The sequence below is a fragment of the Salarias fasciatus genome, unplaced genomic scaffold (assembly GCF_902148845.1).
Source record: "Salarias fasciatus unplaced genomic scaffold, fSalaFa1.1, whole genome shotgun sequence".
NCBI lineage: Eukaryota > Metazoa > Chordata > Actinopteri > Blenniiformes > Blenniidae > Salarias > Salarias fasciatus.
Window position 1 is genome coordinate 1361408 of NW_021941374.1, and position 17406 is coordinate 1378813.

Below are 17406 nucleotides of genomic sequence, written 5' to 3' on the forward strand. Positions count from 1 at the left end.
CTCCTCAGAGCTCCTCCACTCCTCGTCTGATGTCTCCTCATCATCTCCACTCCTCTCGTTCTTTACCAGGCAGCGGTGTGATTTAAAACACAGCCCGCCTCTCTCCAGGCTATATTGTACACAACAACTGTACTAAAAATAGTAAACAATGAAGAAACGTCGAAAAATTTAAATCCAAAAAAAAAAAATGTGGCCGTAATTTGCTTGTGTTGGTTTCGTTTTTGGTTTGAAATGAGAAAGAAAAAAAACATTTTTTCTTTTTTTGGTTGAAAACGAAAAAAGGAAAACTGAGCCGTTTTTTTCCCCCCCTTTTCGTTTGTTGGTTTGTTCAGAAAAACAGATTATACTTTTGGCCCCTGACCAAACGATGAAGGTGATGGTGAAGCACGATGCAGGGCGGAGGAGGATCCGTCACGTCTGTTGTGACTGAGGGAACCAAGTGATGGAGGGATGTGGAGCTGAACAAAGGCAGGTGTACTGCTGATAAAGCTCTCAACCTTGATATCCAAAGCACCTCATGAGAACACGTTTGAAGCTTTTCAAAAGCTTTTTTGGAGCTTGATGGAGCAGACCTCCTGCAGAAGGTGCACAGCCTCACAGTCAGCTGTTGCATCAGACAGACTTCCTCTGTTGCTCCAACAGGATGTTTTGTCTGGACGTAACCAGAAGGAGTGTGATGGAGTGTTTTATTTTCTCTACTCTTCCTTCCTCTGCTTCACACAGACACACAAAGACAAACAAGTATATATTTACATACGATACATGCGTTAGTGTGTCACAGCCTCTGGCTTCCCCGAATTCGCAGAAGCAGCACCGACTGGAAGTGGCCCGTCTGGTCAATACCACGGACTGAAGAAATCTGATTTCTCCCTCATTTCTCTCCTCGTCGCCTCCCCATTCCTTTGGTTTTTTTTTTTTTTCTATAACTCAGAGTGAGAGCAAGCACAGAGATTAAAAGATATTGGTGTTCATTTGTTCTACGTTTGTGACTGTAAATGCACAGGACCAGCCCGGCACAGTGTTAGTCGGTTATCCAGGAACAGCATATATATATGTATATATATGTATATATATATATATATATATATATATATATTTTTTTTTTTTTTTTTTTTTTTTTTCTTTTTAAAACAGGAACATGTATATGTATATATGTATATATGTGTATATGTATATATGTATATATGTATATATGTATATGTATATATGTATATGTGTATATGTATATATGTATATGTATATGTGTATATGTATATGTATATATGTATATGTGTATATGTATATATGTATATGTATATATGTATATATGTGTATATGTATATATGTATATGTGTATATGTATATGTGTATATGTATATATGTATATGTATATATGTATATGTATATGTATATATGTGTATATGTATATGTATATATGTATATGTGTATATGTATATGTATATGTGTATATGTATATATGTATATGTGTATATGTATATATGTATATGTATATGTATATATGTATATATGTATATGTGTATATGTATATATGTATATATGTATATGTGTATATGTATATGTATATATGTGTATATATGTATATATATGTATATATGTGTATATGTATATGTATATATGTGTATATGTATATATGTATATATGTATATGTGTATATGTATATATGTATATATGTGTATATGTATATGTATATGTATATATGTATGTATGTATATATGTATGTATATATGTATATGTGTATATGTATATATGTATATATGTATATGTATATATGTATATGTATATATGTATATATGTATATGTATATGTATATATGTGTATATGTGTATATGTATATATGTATATATGTGTATATGTATATGTATATGTATATATGTATGTATGTATATATGTATGTATATATGTATATGTGTATATGTATATATGTATATATGTATATGTATATATGTATATGTATATATGTATATATGTATATGTATATGTATATATGTGTATATGTATATATGTATATGTATTAGAGGTGTCCCCGACTAAGAATTTTCATAGTCGAATCTGATTCGTCCGATTCTGCCAATAGTCGACTATCAGTCAAATCTATCATCTTGTTTGGCGGAGCAGGGGGGGGGGGGGGGCTGCAGAACGGGGGTCCAATGCAGAGCGTCGGGGCGCCTATACCCACAGCCGGCCCTGATTGCACTAATAATAATAAAAAATACAAATAATTAAAAAAAAAAAAAAAAAACACAGCGCAGGCAGGTAAAACAACATTCTTTTTTTTATTTTTTTCCTACACACTGAAACACAGCCTGGAACAAAGTGTCGGTGACTCTAAACATCAAAAAAATGAAGTATAGTTCAAATGACCAGAACCAAACCCACTTCTAAAAAACAGGCTAAAGCATGTCATTTATTTATATCTATAATCTCTGCAGATAAGCTCACATTTTTTGGCTAAACAATTTCTCACATTATCTGCTCAAATTAAATGAAAGGCTTAATTGCGCTGTGTCGGTCCGTTTCGCAGCGCAACATCCATGCAAAAACAAACACTAAATTAAATAGAATTAGCCTTTTAGATAAATAAAAATAATAATATAATATTAACCTAAAACATTACAATTAAACGAAATAAAGTCAGCATTAAAAATGAGAATTGAGCAACAGAACCGTCTTTTAATAGCCCAATTATCTGGCTACTTACCCGTTTAAGGCGGAAAGCCATGTTGTTGTGAACTGATATGAAAGGACACAATCTGCATTTGACTTTTTCTGGATCATCTTTGACTTGGTCTGAAGTTCTGTTTTTTTCCGACATTGTAAGACTTTTAAAGTTCAGCCAAATCACCACCGAGATGCTGCTCTGTGACGGAGCTCTGCGCAAAATGGGATTGTGCCACTCACCATGGTGGTTGATTCACAGACACTAAATAGATAGAATATTGAATAAAACTACAAGTTAAGTGAATTTTTCCACAGTATATTTGATAGGCTAACATGTATATCAAATAGGCTTTATATCATGTTTATTTGGGGAAAAAAACCAAGCAATTCTATGTAAAATCAGTCATTCAGCACCCCCATACAGCTGTGATGGAATGGTCCTCGTTTAGTAATCACATTTTTTCGATGCTTCGACTGCGTGATTGGTAGTCGAATCAGGCCCCTTCGAACGAATCGTCGAATCGTCGACTATCTGAGGACAACCCTAATATGTATATATGTGTATATGTATATATGTATATGTATATGTATGTATGTGTATATGTATATATGTATATGTATATGTATATGTGTATGTGTATATGTATATATGTATATATGTATATGTATGTATGTGTATATGTATATATGTATATGTATATGTGTATATGTATATATGTATATATGTATATGTATGTGTGTATATATATATATATATATCATCTATATTAGATATATTAGATGTGTATATATATATATACTGTGTATATAAATATAACTATATATATATATATATATATATATATATATATATATATGTGTATATATACATATTCTAGTGAGAGTATTTCCTTTGTCTCCATGTTGTAATAGGTACTCATCATAATAGCTGGACATTCTGTTTTCAGGTGGAAGCAGAGTTTGTGAGGACCACTACTGGTCCGCTTGTCTCACACCGCCCATCTCATCAGAGTGTTCCAGAGGAAGGAGGCTCTGCAGGGACCACCGTCAGCACGAGTTTGGTCCCAGTCACACAGGTTTGTTTTGCTCGTGGTAGAGAACAATATGGAATCAAAAGTAAATCCATTCAATTTGAACCTCTGGGGATGTTCCCAGTTCGATGGTGGCCTGGTGTGATGTGTTAGTGCTCCATCCTGCTGTAACAGATATATTAGATGAACTAACTCAGCTGGCAAGTTCATTCTCTAAACTCTTGGTGGAAATCACTCACGACTCACTTTTTGAAAAATCGTGTGATTTTCATTTGGAGGAAACTTGACAGACAAAAGTTTATCTTTGGAATTCAACAAAACCTGTGATTTCATAGATTGGTTGTCCTTTTTGTCTTACACCACTGAAGCTCTGCCTTCAGCTTGATGCTGAAACCTTCAACCAAGGCCCGGATATCAATGAACCAAGCATCCATCTGCATGTGAAGAAAATATCATTTAGAAAATGGAGGAAAAAACACTTCAAAAACATAATTTCTTGCTTTTTTTTCCCCCAGAAATAGAAAAGGCAAATCTTTTAGCTGAAGTTCTTGTTCATGTTGAAACTATTTCATCACCAGTTAGGAACTCCTTACAGAACTGTTAGCATAAATGCTAACAGCAGTGCTTTTCCGTCCACACTGCTGAATTCAAGGCTGACAGCAGCACTTTTGTATTAGTTCCACTATTACAATTTTTGGGAAAAAAAAAATAAGAGCGACAAGCTTGTTCTGAAGTTTTGTTGGACGTTTCATTTGTTCATGCTGGATCCAGATGGATGAGAACTGCTGATGTCGGGCAGCATCGCTGCAACACAAGCTGACCTGCTAATATACACTTCAGCTTTTCCCTCAACAGTGGAGGAATGAAAGTTACAGGAGAATATGTTGAATTATGCTCTGTGGAGAGCACTGCCAAACCGTTGAGCCTCTCCCGGGACATGCTGGAGCGTAAGCAGTTTTTTATTATCTTCGTTTTCCTGAAGGCCCGCTCACCTCCAGCCGCAGTCCCAGGCAGAGACAGGACAATACGCAGCAGGACTCACAGGCCTCCAGGAATGCTCTGTAGTCCCACTGTGTAGATGGCATTCAGCAGGTCCACAGCTCCAAGACCGGCTTCAGAAGTTGCACTATACATTTTCTGGAAGTGCAGAATTTGGTCTTGAAGAGATTCTGTGAAGACATTCTTGTATTTCTCAGAGAGCTTTGAGCGTGATGCACTGATGCTGTCCTGTGGCGTACCTCTGAATTCCCACAAGACGCAGAACTCATCACACATCTGCTGCCTTGATGAGACCCGTGCATGTACTCGTATTGGAGAGAGGATGCAGTCCATGGCAGCATGAAGCACTGTCTCTGAACAGGCTCTCTGGGCTGTGCTCCCCGTCCCGTCCTGCTCTGATTCCTCAAAGAAACACTTCTTCTTCCTGTCTCATATCTGACTGGGATTTGATGCCCATGGATGCTGCAGCAGCAGTTGCCTCTGTCAGAAAACTGTCCCATGATGCACGCACGCAGGCCGTCTGCTCCTGCAGCTCCTTCATACTGACAGCTCACATCAGGTGAGCTGCTGGAGGACTGGCTGCTCAGGTTTCTGTCCTCGATGCATCGACCCAAAGTGTGAGGAGCTAAACTGCATTACAGGACTGCAGCAGGTCTTCAGACCGGGCGCTTCTCTGGTGAGGCCACCTGCAGTGAGAAGGGCGTCTAACGCCTGGATCACTCCGGGGAAATGTTCCGCCAGAGAACAACCCAAAACCCTTTTTAAGATTCCCCATGGACCGGGCGGCCACTGGAGAGCCTGTCCAGCTGACTGATGATGACCTGCAGCCAGCCAGATCTGTCCCAGGTCCACCCAGTGTTGCAGTTTCCCCTCCTGTCTTCTTTGAAAAGTCCTTAAATTCAAGGAAACATTCGTTTATTTCCCAGCCTCCCTCAGGGCAGGTCTGACTGACGCTCGGCAGCAGCAGTACCTGTTGCTGCACGTTTACGTCTGGAGCTGCATCACTCATGATGGAGTAGAAGGTTGTGTCTTTCCTTTCCCTTAAAACAGTATTAAGACCCGCCGAGCACAAAGATCAGTCCGTTCATTTGGCTGTCAGGTGACAGTCCCTGCGGCTTCTGCTCTCTGACATTTTGTAAATGCTCATCTAGGATTCCATCACACTCTCTCTCCGCCAGCGGCTCAGTTATGCCAAGACAATGTCCAGCGTCTGGTCATCTGTGCTGCCGCTGAGTGGAAGGTTCCTGAAGGCGGAGTCCAGCGTCACGCCCAGCAGCCGCTTCAGGAGCGCTTTGTTGTTTTTTTAAATTTCTGTGTCCATCAGTTTTTGTTGCTGGCCTTCAGTCCCAGAAGTCTTCAGGACAGAATGTTGTAAGCTCTTCCATTTTAACAACAATGCTTGTGTGCACGGTTTCTGTCATGTTCTGGAAATCTTTCATAAAGCTGTCTGTATGTTAGATTTGACATTTTCACCCCGTCTATAGAATTTAGTGCACTGGTTGAATGTTTCTCTATTTCAAAGGAGAACAGCAGCTTGGAAGGCAGAGCCAGGCTGTTAGAGCTGCTCTGTATGAACCAGTCCCTGTTCTGGGATGTGGATCTAGGCTGACGTTGCTCGTTCCAGCTTTTGTCCACGCTTTTCTTAAAATACTTATTTAATGAATCTCGCAGTCCTAAATTTTCTGCTTCTCTTCTTCTCTTTTCTTTTCTGCACACTGGATTTGTGCTGAGCGGACATTTTGAGCGCGCTGAACTTTAAAGACAACATCAAATATGTTGAACAGTGGCCAGACCATTTTGTGTTGAGGTGGGGGGGTCTTAACCACAGTTTCAGAGACAGTTACAAGGAAAGCAAATAAAAGCCATTTGTGTAACTCAAATATTAGGGTTTCCCTCCACAAATAGGCCTTTTTTTATTTAAAGGGACTTAAGGCAACTTTTCAAAATGTACCTCAGTGCTGCCGCGATAGGCGCTGCGGGGAACTGCAGCCACCAGCCAAGGCGGCGCGGGAGCGCACACAAACATTTTACAGAATGTCCGTCTTCACAGCGCTGCACCAGGGATGCTCCTGCTGTTTACTACGTCGCGGATTACTGCAGGACCACAGCGCATATTATGTGATTTTTGTAAGCATCCATTTTCACTCCCAAATGCAGCTGAAGTTCCCTCCATGAATCAAACACATATCCAATGTTTATTCGGGTGCCTGCCCGGCTTCGGTCATGTTTTTATTTTTTTATTTTTTTGACTCACGAGATAACGCTGATAATAGGGCTGCGTTAAACGATTACTTTTGTAATCGATTAATCTAGGAAATAGTTCTTCGATGCATTGATTAATCTAACGATTCATTTTTAAATCCGTGGCGGAGCTCCTCTCCGCCTCCGTGGTTATGCGGCGGGTCCCCGCGCGCTCCGCGGCCGGCACGGAGCGCGTCTCCGGCCAGGAGCAGAGATCCGGAGCTCTCCCGTCAGCCTCCGTGGGGCAGCTCCACTCGGCCCGTGGAAGCCGCCGCCTGCTTCAGGCGCCTCCGTGGAGCAAGCCGCGGCGCGGCAGCTCCGGATCTCCGCTCCCGGGCGGAGACGCACTCTGTGCCGGCCGCGGAGCGCGCGGGGACCCGCCGCATAACCACGGAGGCGCGTGAAGCAGGCCGCGGCTGCTGGAGCTCTCCCGTCGCCGCCGTGGAGCAGCTCCGGGCCGTTTACCCAATCGGCCCCAACTCAGCAGGGGGCGCTGCTGAGACTGGCCGTCTGTGAGTGCTTTGGGACGGGGGAGGGGCGCACGCAGCACCGCTGCTGGTTGAGGACAGCGGAGACGTCCTGTCACGTCTCCAGAGCACCAGAAAAAGCCGCTAAATTTGTCACTAGTTACTTTTGACAAAAAAAAGTCGCCAAGAGGCTTTGGAAAGTCGCCAGATTTAGCGAGAAAGTCACCAAGTTGGTAACACTGCCGCCCCTGATCCCAGCAGTGTTTGAGTCCGTGTCCACGGCGGCCATGTTCTTCCTGTTCGGTAACGCGCATACAGCGTCAATTTACGTCACATCCCCACGACTGCACGGGAAATTCGGACCCCGAACAGCAACAAATTATTTGGCACACAGCCTGTATAAGGCAGCAGACAGATACGCGGATTGGCCTGTTATTTTAGGTTTTTAATGCTTCACGGCCCGTTAGTATTGAGTAAAGTGGAAATGCATGTGGAGTTTTTCACAAATCTTGCCTTAAGTCCCTCTAATCATATTTATTTGTGTTTTCAGTCTGTTGGCTGGTTTTAATGTATTTCTGTTTAGATGACTTGAATTTATTGATCTCTGTCCATCTCAGATTTATTTATTCAGTGTGTGTGTGTGTGTGTGTGTGTTTTCGTGTGAGAGAGAGAGAGAGAGAGAGCTCAGACACTAGAGGGCGCTCGCGCTCCCGCAGGAGGAGCTCTGAGGTTACTCCAGGTCAACTGGAAGTTTTATAACTCTTCAAAGTCTGTCTGAATATATCTGTGTCTGCATATCTACATCTATAGATAGATCTGTGTGTGTGTGTGTGTGTGGGGGGGGGGCGCACTAAAGTTTGTTTTTAGTTGCTCCAGTCAGCCGGTGCGCGCGCACTGTGAAGAACACGGTCCGAAACATGCGTGCGAGCACGAGCCACACCCAGTGTATGACACACACACGCACACGCACACAAACACACACACACACACACGCAGGGTAAGCAGACACTCGGGTGTGAACGCGTCTCCCGCCGCCATGAAGCTGCTGCTCCGGGTCTCCGCTCTGCTGCTGCTGCTCTCTGGAGGCTTCTGCCAAGGTAAACCCCCCGGACCCCCCGGACCCTCCGGACCCCCCGGACCGTCCCGCCGCCGCAGCAGGCTGAACTTCTGTTTCTTTGTCCTGCTGAAGTCCGTGAATCCCGTCCTGCGGTGCGTTCAGGGTCCGCGCGGAGCGCCGCGCTCTGCCTGACATTATCGTTATCTCCTCTCTATCCGCCCGATCCGCTCCGGACACGGTCACTTCAGAGAGAGGGCGGTCAACACACTCCGCCTGGCACCGATCCCCTGGCGTTAATCTGATCTCTGCTCCCGACAGCCGTTACGAAAAGATAACAGCGCCGAAATGTCCCAGCTGGAAAATCTTCACGTGAACGCCTCTTCGGTCTGGACGCTGCTCGTCCTCTAAAAAGTTTATTTTTACTGTTTTATTGTTTTAAACTGATCGTTCTACAGGAAAACTCGACTGTTCCTGGTCAGTTGGAGTGTGTGTGAGCCCGACACGCTCGTTTGAGATCAAACACGCCAACAAGATGTAGAAAGTGGGACGTTTGGCCACATTTGGAAGCGATTGACTCAGGAGACCAGCCTCGTCGTTTCAGGAGGAAACGGGGAGCTTCAGCTGAGACCGTTTCCACCACAACAGTGCGTGTTTCCATGGAAACGGAGGAAAACAGCTTTCCACATCTCCCTGGAGACGGAGGGAAACGCAACTTCTTAAAACTGCATTGTTGAACAAACCCTGCTGCACAGCCCTCCACCGTTTCCATGGAAACAAACACCGTTTTCAACACGGTTTGATGGAGTTCAGGTGTTTTCAGGTGATGGTAACCTCTTAACTCCCAGACTGGTTAGAGACTAGTTAGAGACCAGTTAGACCTGGTGAGGGGCTAGTTAGAGACTACAGTTAGAGACTAGTTAGAGGCTGGTTAGAGACTAGTGAGAGGCTGGTTAGAGACTAGTTAGAGGCTGGCACGGCGCCACGCGTTGAACAGGATGTGGTGTGCAGACGTTCCACCCTGACTCACAGCTCCACACGTGACGTTCTGCTCACCCTGCAGCTGCACCCAGACACAGGAGGCTCTGGTTCCTCGGTCTGAGGAACCGGTCAGACCAGCGCTCCACGGGCACGTGTAGCTCCCAGCGCCCAGAAACGTCGGCACGCGATTCAGAACCTCTGATTGAACAAATCAAAGAGGAAACTATGGACTGATCCCACTGCTTTACAGGACGGGTACTCTGTACCGATACCCAGTACCGATACCAGTAGTACCCTTTAACTACGTACTCATACCGAGTACCGATACCACTACTAACCTTTAACTACGTACTCATACCGAGTACCGATACCACTACTAACCTTTAACTACGTACTCATACCGAGTACTGATACCAGTACTGATACTCAGACTGTAAGTACTGCAATGTGAGGCCTGATACCTGACCCTGGTATCGGTATCAGTGCTTCTCTTAAAATGATTTAAGAACTAACAGAACCAAAGCCGGGTGTCATGGAGTGTGTAGTGGAGTGTGTGACGTCAGCCTGAAAGCAGCTCCCATCATCAACTGTTAGGATCATTTCCTCCGTCGTCACTTCGAACTCTTCCAAAGCGAGAGCAGACGGCAGCCTTTCACAATAAAAGTCCGTCGGTCTTGACAGCAGCTGGTTCCTTGTTCCGTCCTCATCCGGAGTTTCAGTGATTAAAGACACAAGTGAGGACGAGTCGAGCTACCAACCCGGAAAACAGCCGAGCACCAGTCAACACGCTGACCAAACCCGCCAGAACACCCAGTCCACACACACACACACACACACACACACACACAGCCTCTGACGTTCTTGCCGGTTCTCTCCCGATTCTCTCTGACGTTCTCCCCGGCTCTCTCCCATCCAGAGCTGGACCTAGCTGATGCCTTCGATGATCTCGGTGAGTTTTTCCCTCTGATGGTTGAATTTTTCGCTGTTGTCAGCTGATGAGACGTTCTGTCTCAACTCTCTGGTTCTCTGGTTCCATGGTTCCCTGGTTCTCTGCTTTCAGCTCCGACGCCTGCGAAGCCCAAAGTGGACAAACCCAAAGAAGACGGAGGTGAGAGGCTCCCAGCAGCACCTCACAGAACCTTTAAGTGTCAGGCAGGAGAACGTCACCTTAAGACCACAGTGATGTCATGTTATTATCATGTTAATAACTTGTTAATAACTTGTTATTATATTATTATCCCAATAATGTCACCTCATTATCATGGTAAAGACACTGATTTGATATCAGAGTGATATCACTCCATAGGTAGATCATTATTATTGATCCTCATCATGGTTTTACATCAGGCTGCCTCACAGCCTATCAGTGTGCTTGTGGGCGGGGCTTACAGGTGTGTGTGTGTGTTTTAGGTGGCTTAGACTTTGGATTTGATCTGGAAGAGGCTCTGAAACCAGGTAAACTCAGGATCCTCCCAGGGGAGCAGCTGAGGACAGCTGACCACTGACTGTTGATTACTGACTGGATTTCAGATTCAGACTCCGACAAGAAGAAGCCGGCTGATAATCCGCCAAAGAGCGGAGGAGGTGAGTCCTGACAGCCCGTCTCGCTGTTCAGGAGGGACGGCCCGGTCCACTTTACCTGTCTGTGTGTGTGTGTGTGTGTTCCAGGTGGCTTGGATCTGGATCTGGGGGATGCTCTGGGTGGAGGTGAAGCCTTATCAAACCCTTTGCTCTCAGACCGGGTGGAGTTGTTCAGTCAGACCTGAAGCCAAGTGTTTTCTGTCCGCAGACGATGATCCCAAACCGGACAGACCGGCCGTCAAGCCCCCGAAGAGCGGCGGAGGTCAGGCTGGCCAAACGCTACTTTTTAGAAATAACTTGTACTTTCTACTTGCTACTTGTACTTTCCTGTGAAAAGAGTGTGGTGTGGATTTGTTTGTCGGTGACGGTTGTTGACGTTGGAATTCTTCCAGAAGGCGGTGGAGGAACGATAAGTGACTCCGACCTGTTCGACCTCACCGGTGGAGGCGGAGGCGGAGACGGACAGTACAAGCCTGACGGAGGCCGAGCAGGAGGTACAGGACCGCCTCTGAAAAACACTCTGGGTGAACCGGGCTCAGCTTGGAAAACACAACAGCAGTTCAGACTGTCATCGGTTCTCGGTTAGCATAGCATCAGTACTCAGTATCAGTAAGAAGCTAAAGGTTAGCACTAGCATCAGTACTCGGTATCAGTAAGAAGCTAAAGGTTAGCACTAGCATCAGTACTCAGTATCAGTAAGAAGCTAAAGGTTAACACTAGTACCAGTATTCAGTATCAGTAAGAAGCTAAAGGTTAGCACTAGCATCAGTACTCGGTATCAGTAAGAAGCTAAAGGTTAGCACTAGCATCAGTACTCGGTATCAGTAAGAAGCTAAAGGTTAGCACTAGCATCAGTACTCAGTATCAGTAAGAAGCTAAAGGTTAACACTAGTACCAGTATTCAGTATCAGTAAGAAGCTAAAGGTTAGCACTAGCATCAGTACTCGGTATCAGTAAGAAGCTAAAGGTTAGCACTAGCATCAGTACTCAGTATCAGTAAGAAGCTAAAGGTTAGCACTAGCATCAGTACTCAGTATCAGTAAGAAGCTAAAGGTTAGCACTAGCATCAGTACTCGGTATCAGTAAGAAGCTAAAGGTTAGCACTAGTAACAGTACTTGGTATCAGTAAGAAGCTAAAGGTTAGCACTAGTATCAGTACTCAGTATCAGTAAGAAGCTAAAGGTTAGCACTAGTAACAGTACTTGGTATCAGTAAGAAGCTAAAGGTTAGCACTAGTATCAGTACTCAGTATCAGTAAGAAGCTAAAGGTTAGCACTAGCATCAGTACTCAGTATCAGTAAGAAGCTAAAGGTTAGCACTAGCATCAGTACTCGGTATCAGTAAGAAGCTAAAGGTTAGCACTAGTAACAGTACTTGGTATCAGTAAGAAGCTAAAGGTTAGCACTAGTATCAGTACTCAGTATAAGTAAGAATCTAAAGGTTAGCACTAGTAACAGTACTTGGTATCAGTAAGAAGCTAAAGGTTAGCACTAGTATCAGTACTCAGTATCAGTAAGAAGCTAAAGGTTAGCACTAGCATCAGTACTCAGTATCAGTAAGAAGCTAAAGGTTAGCACTAGTATCAGTACTCAGTATCAGTAAGAAGCTAAAGGTTAGCACTAGCATCAGTACTCAGTATCAGTAAGAAGCTAAAGGTTAGCACTAGTAACAGTACTTGGTATCAGTAAGAAGCTAAAGGTTAGCATCAGAAGCGGTCTGGTATCAGTACATCTCATTTGTTCAGGGAGAATAGACGGTCTCTCGCCCTGAACTCAGCCTCCGAGCTGTGGAATCACAGTGTAGCACTGTGTCGTCTGTTAGCTTGGAGCCAGACTCCAGGACGGAAGCGGTCAGTTTGTAATCCACAGAGCGACAGACACCGCAAATCAGAAAGGGAGGCAGGACAATCCCCTCTGCAGGAGGGGATGTCTCAAGATGTTTTTTTAGGCCCTGTTTCCATGACAACCTTTGAGTGTAAACCACTGTGTTGACCCTCAGGTGGAGGCAGACACCCAGACTACGACTCCGGCTACGACCCTCGTGGTAAGTCTGCCTCCTGGTGGAGTTAGCATGCTGCTAGCTCGCCATTATCTCCCATTTATTCTGTCTGTTGTCTCTACAGGTGGTGCTGATCAGCCTCAAGGTAATCCAGCTTCCTTTATGCTCGCTACGCCGCCCTCGACCGCTGAAGCTTCAGACAAGTTCTCTTACTGTGAAGGGCTGTTTGTGAAAACTGACTAGTCAACGTTTAAGTCCGAAACCAGGAAATAGTGACAGGCTACAGGGAATAAGGAAGTAGTGACGGGCTACAGGAACCAGGAAGTAGTGATAGTCTATGGGAACCAGGAAGTAGTGATGGGGCACAGGAACCAGGAAGTAGTGATAGTCTATGGGAACCAGGAAGTAGTGATGGGTTACAGAAACCAGGAAGTAGTGACGGGCTACAGGAACCAGGAAGTAGTGGCAGGCTACAGGAACCAGGAAGTAGTGACGGGCTACAGTAACCAGGAAGTAGTGATGGTCTATGGGAACCAGGAAGTAGTGATGGGGCACAGGAACCAGGAAGTAGTGATGGTCTATGGGAACCAGGAAGTAGTGATAGTCTATGGGAACCAGGAAGTAGTGATGGGTTACAGAAACCAGGAAGTAGTGACGGGCTACAGGAACCAGGAAGTAGTGGCAGGCTACAGGAACCAGGAAGTAGTGACGGGCTACAGTAACCAGGAAGTAGTGATGGTCTATGGGAACCAGGAAGTAGTGATGGGGCACAGGAACCAGGAAGTAGTGATGGTCTATGGGAACCAGGAAGTAGTGATAGTCTATGGGAACCAGGAAGTAGTGATGGGTTACAGAAACCAGGAAGTAGTGACGGGCTACAGGAACCAGGAAGTAGTGGCAGGCTACAGGAACCAGGAAGTAGTGACGGGCTACAGTAACCAGGAAGTAGTGACGGGCTACAGGAACCAGGAAGTAGTCAGGAAGTAGTGATGGGTTACAGGAACCAGGAAGTAGTGGCAGGCTACAGGAACCAGGAAGTAGTGACAGGCTACAGTAACCAGGAAGTAGTGATGGGCTACAGGAACCAGGAAGTAGTGACGGGCTACAGGAACCAGGAAGTAGTCAGGAAGTAGTGATGGGTTACAGGAAGCAGGAAGTAGTAACAGGTTACAGGAACCAGGAAGTAGTGATGGTGTAGCTCCGCCCACTGTATCTCTGTTTGAAAAAAAAAAAACAGTGTTGTTGGGGAAAACAGATTGTTTAAAGGGAACATTTCTTCAACAACAGGTGGCAAATGAGAATGATTTGAATCATTTTTAGACTTAAGTCATCACTGATGGCATCAGTTTCTTACATTTGAAACATCTTGTAAAGCTGAATCTTCTCCAACATGCATGGAAACACAAAAACACATTTTCTCTTTAAACGACGCGGAAACACAAAATTCTAAGATGATTGATTGTCATGGAAACAACTTTCTAGAAGGGAAGCATTAAGCATGAGCATGGAAACACACAACTTTCATGAAGGGAAGCATTTAGCGTTATGGAAACAACTTTCTAAAAGGGAAGCCTTTAGTGTTGTCATGGAAACACAACTTTCTGAAAGGGAAGCATTTAGCGTTGTCATGGAAGCACAACTTAAGGGAAGCGTTTAGCGTTGTCATGGAAACACAACTTTCTAAAAGGGAAGCGTTTAGCGTTGTCATGGAAACACAGCTTTCTAACAGGGAAGCGTTTAGCGTTGTCATGGAAACACAACTTTCTGAAAGGGAAGCGTTTAGCGTTGTCATGGAAACACAACTTTCTGAAAGGGAAGCGTTTAGCGTTGTCATGGAAACACAACTTTCTAACAGGGAAGCGTTTAGCGTTGTCATGGAAACACAACTTTTTAAAAGGAAAGTGTTCAGCGTTGTCATGGAAACAACTTTCTGGAAGGGAAGCATTCAGAGTTGTCATGGAAACAGAACATTCTGGAAGGGAAGTGTTATGTGTTGTCCTGGAAACAGAAGTTTCTGGAAGGGAAGCATGTAGTATTGTCATGGAAACAGAAGTTTAGCGTGTTTAAGCCCAGCAGAGTGGGTGGGGTGTTTCCCGTGGCCGTTACCTGTTTCCCTCCTGGAGCGACGCCGTGGGGATCGTCGCTCTGTCAGCTGCATGTCTGAGTCACCAGGTTCTCTGGACAACTCGCACCGGAACACACCAACAAGAACCCTGTTTGCTGGCTCGGTAGCTACAGTGGATGTTTTTCATTATGCAGTGTTTTCGCACTGTTTATAAAAAGTTGCATTTTCCCTGGTTTCTATGGAGATGGACTCAAAACATTTCCAAAAGTTGCATTCACCTGCATTTTCATGGAGATGGACTTGAAACATTTTGAAAAGTGGCGTTTTCCCCGTTTCCCATCGAGATGGAAAAGGAATGTTTTGAAAAGTGGTATTTTCACTGTTTCCATGGAGATGGACTGGGAGTGTTTTGAAATGTTGCGTTTCCCTCGTCCCCATGGAGACAAACTGGGAGCGCTGCGTTGACCCCCACGCTCACCCCCCCCCCCCGGGCGCGGCTGCTCTGGACTCACCCCTGCTCCGGTTGTGTCGTTGCAGAGCCAGACCCCCCGCTGGGCCCCATCCTGAAGCTGCTCAGCACCAGCTTGTCCCAGGAGCTGCTTGAGTGGCTGTCCAACCTCAAGCAGACGCTCAGTCCTCTGCTGCAGAGGCTCATGGACCTGCTGGACGCGTTGCCCGGCAACGCCTGAGCGCTACACCGCTAACGCGTCGCCATGACACAGCTCACTTGATGTTGTTTTTTTTTTTTTTGTTGTTTTTTTTGGAGCGTTTCGATCTCAGGGTTGGATTGTTATTATTATTTTTATTGTCCAGGTGGTGCTATGCAACACAGTTAGGCCTGGTTTCCATGACAACGCTTCACCTTGTTTTTGCGTTTGTTTCAGACAATGTTTCCACATTAATGGCCTGAAAAATGACGCGCGTTTCCACGGAAACCACCAAAATGCTGAAAACTGCAGTGAGCAGGCTGAAAACATGCCAGGTTTTCCCTGTTTCCATGGAGACACAGCCAAAGTGTTTCCATGGAGACGGAGCATTTTCTCAAGGTTCCATGGAGACCGATACGGTTGCTTCTTCACTCCGAGGTCTGTTGCTGTGGAAACAAACCCCCCAAAACACAGTTTTTGTGTTTTCACCTGAAGCCGTTGCCATGGAAACGGACCCTTCTGATCATGAATGGAGAACGGCTGTTACAAACATTTGTTGTTAAAAACAACCGTCTGACAGTTTGGAAACTTGTCTTTTTGCGTGGATAACTTTCAACGTTGAAATAAATAAAAACAGACTATTGATGGGAAAAAGGTGTGCCGAGAGAGAAAGCACTGTCACCTGAACACTGGCTGCTGACATCGCCATGGTTACGCTCAGCTGGAAAGATGAGCAGCTATCAGATGAAAGTGACATGAGGGAAGCCCTCATTTTGTGTGTGTTTGTGTGTGTGTGTGTGTGTGTGTGTGGGTGTGTGTGTGTGTGTTTGGTTTGGGGTGTGGTTCCAACATTCCAGTGGTGACTCATTCATGTTTTCAGTCTGTGTGACGGATCGTCGATTCATTACGAGGTTTTCTGTTCTGTTCCATAAGACCGTTCTCTCTGGTGATGTTCTGTATGGAACGTTCTCCCCTGGTGAGGTTCTATCAGAACGTTCTCCCCTGGTGAGGTTCTATCGGAACGCTCTCCCCTGGTGAGGTTCCATCAGAATGTTCTCCTCTGCTGAGGTTCTGTATGGAACGTTCTCTGGTGAGGTTCTATCGGAACGCTCTCCCCTGGTGAGGTTCCTTCTGCAGGTGTGATGTCAGGAGGAAGTGTTAATGTTGGTCATTAAAATGCTGGTTTCTCAACACGTGGCTCCTCAGCTCCTCTGTAGCGGCTCCAGAAAACCTTCAGTGAAAACATCAAGGAACACTTCAAACCTCTGAGGCCTCGAGACAGAACCTCATCCTGTCTGATACTCTCTGTACTCTCTCACACACAGTACTCTCTCACTCTGTACTCTCTCACTCTGTACTCTCTCACTGTACTCTCTCTCACTTTACTGTCACACAGTGTACTCACACACTACACTCTCACACACTGTACTCTCTCACTGTACTCTCACTGTGCTCTCTCACACTGCACTCTCTCACACACTGTATTCACACACTGTACTCTCTCACATTGTACTCTCTCAAATTGTACTCTCTCATATTGTACTCTCTTACACTGTACTCTAACACTGTGCTCTCACGTTGTACTCTCACACACTGTACTCTAACACTGTACTCTCTCACGCTATACTATAACACACTGCACTCTCTCACGGACACTGTATGCTCTCTCTCAGACACACTGTAC

The 17406-nt window shown here is 45.0% G+C and overlaps 1 protein-coding gene and 1 long non-coding RNA gene across 5 annotated transcripts in view; one reads left to right on the forward strand and one right to left on the reverse strand.

Annotated features, from left to right (window-relative positions):
- Positions 1–8355: 8355 nt before the first annotated feature.
- The window catches only part of cd99 (CD99 molecule), a 14840-nt gene continuing 5789 nt past the window's right edge, over positions 8356–17406 (forward strand). For 2 of the 4 annotated variants that reach the window (XR_003931018.1, XM_030087144.1), the window contains exons 1-10: positions 8356–8493; positions 10348–10380; positions 10492–10539; positions 10842–10886; positions 10962–11015; positions 11100–11138; positions 11221–11274; positions 11405–11506; positions 13011–13055; positions 13135–13155. Coding sequence is in view for 3 of the 4 variants with exons in the window: in XM_030087144.1 (XP_029943004.1) it covers positions 8433–8493; positions 10348–10380; positions 10492–10539; positions 10842–10886; positions 10962–11015; positions 11100–11138; positions 11221–11274; positions 11405–11506; positions 13011–13055; positions 13135–13155 (502 nt within the window). In the remaining variant the exon portion in view is untranslated. Of the gene's footprint in view, positions 8494–10347; positions 10381–10491; positions 10540–10841; positions 10887–10961; positions 11016–11099; positions 11139–11220; positions 11275–11404; positions 11507–13010; positions 13056–13134; positions 13156–15612; positions 16915–17406 lie in introns of those variants that run through there. The other 2 variants (XM_030087146.1, XM_030087145.1) reach the window with 2 other exon arrangements.
- Positions 11621–12711, reverse strand: LOC115385064 (uncharacterized). The gene is made up of 2 exons (XR_003931022.1): positions 12473–12711; positions 11621–12416 (listed from the first exon to the last, which is right to left on the reverse strand). It is a non-coding gene; the product is annotated as an uncharacterized LOC115385064 (long non-coding RNA).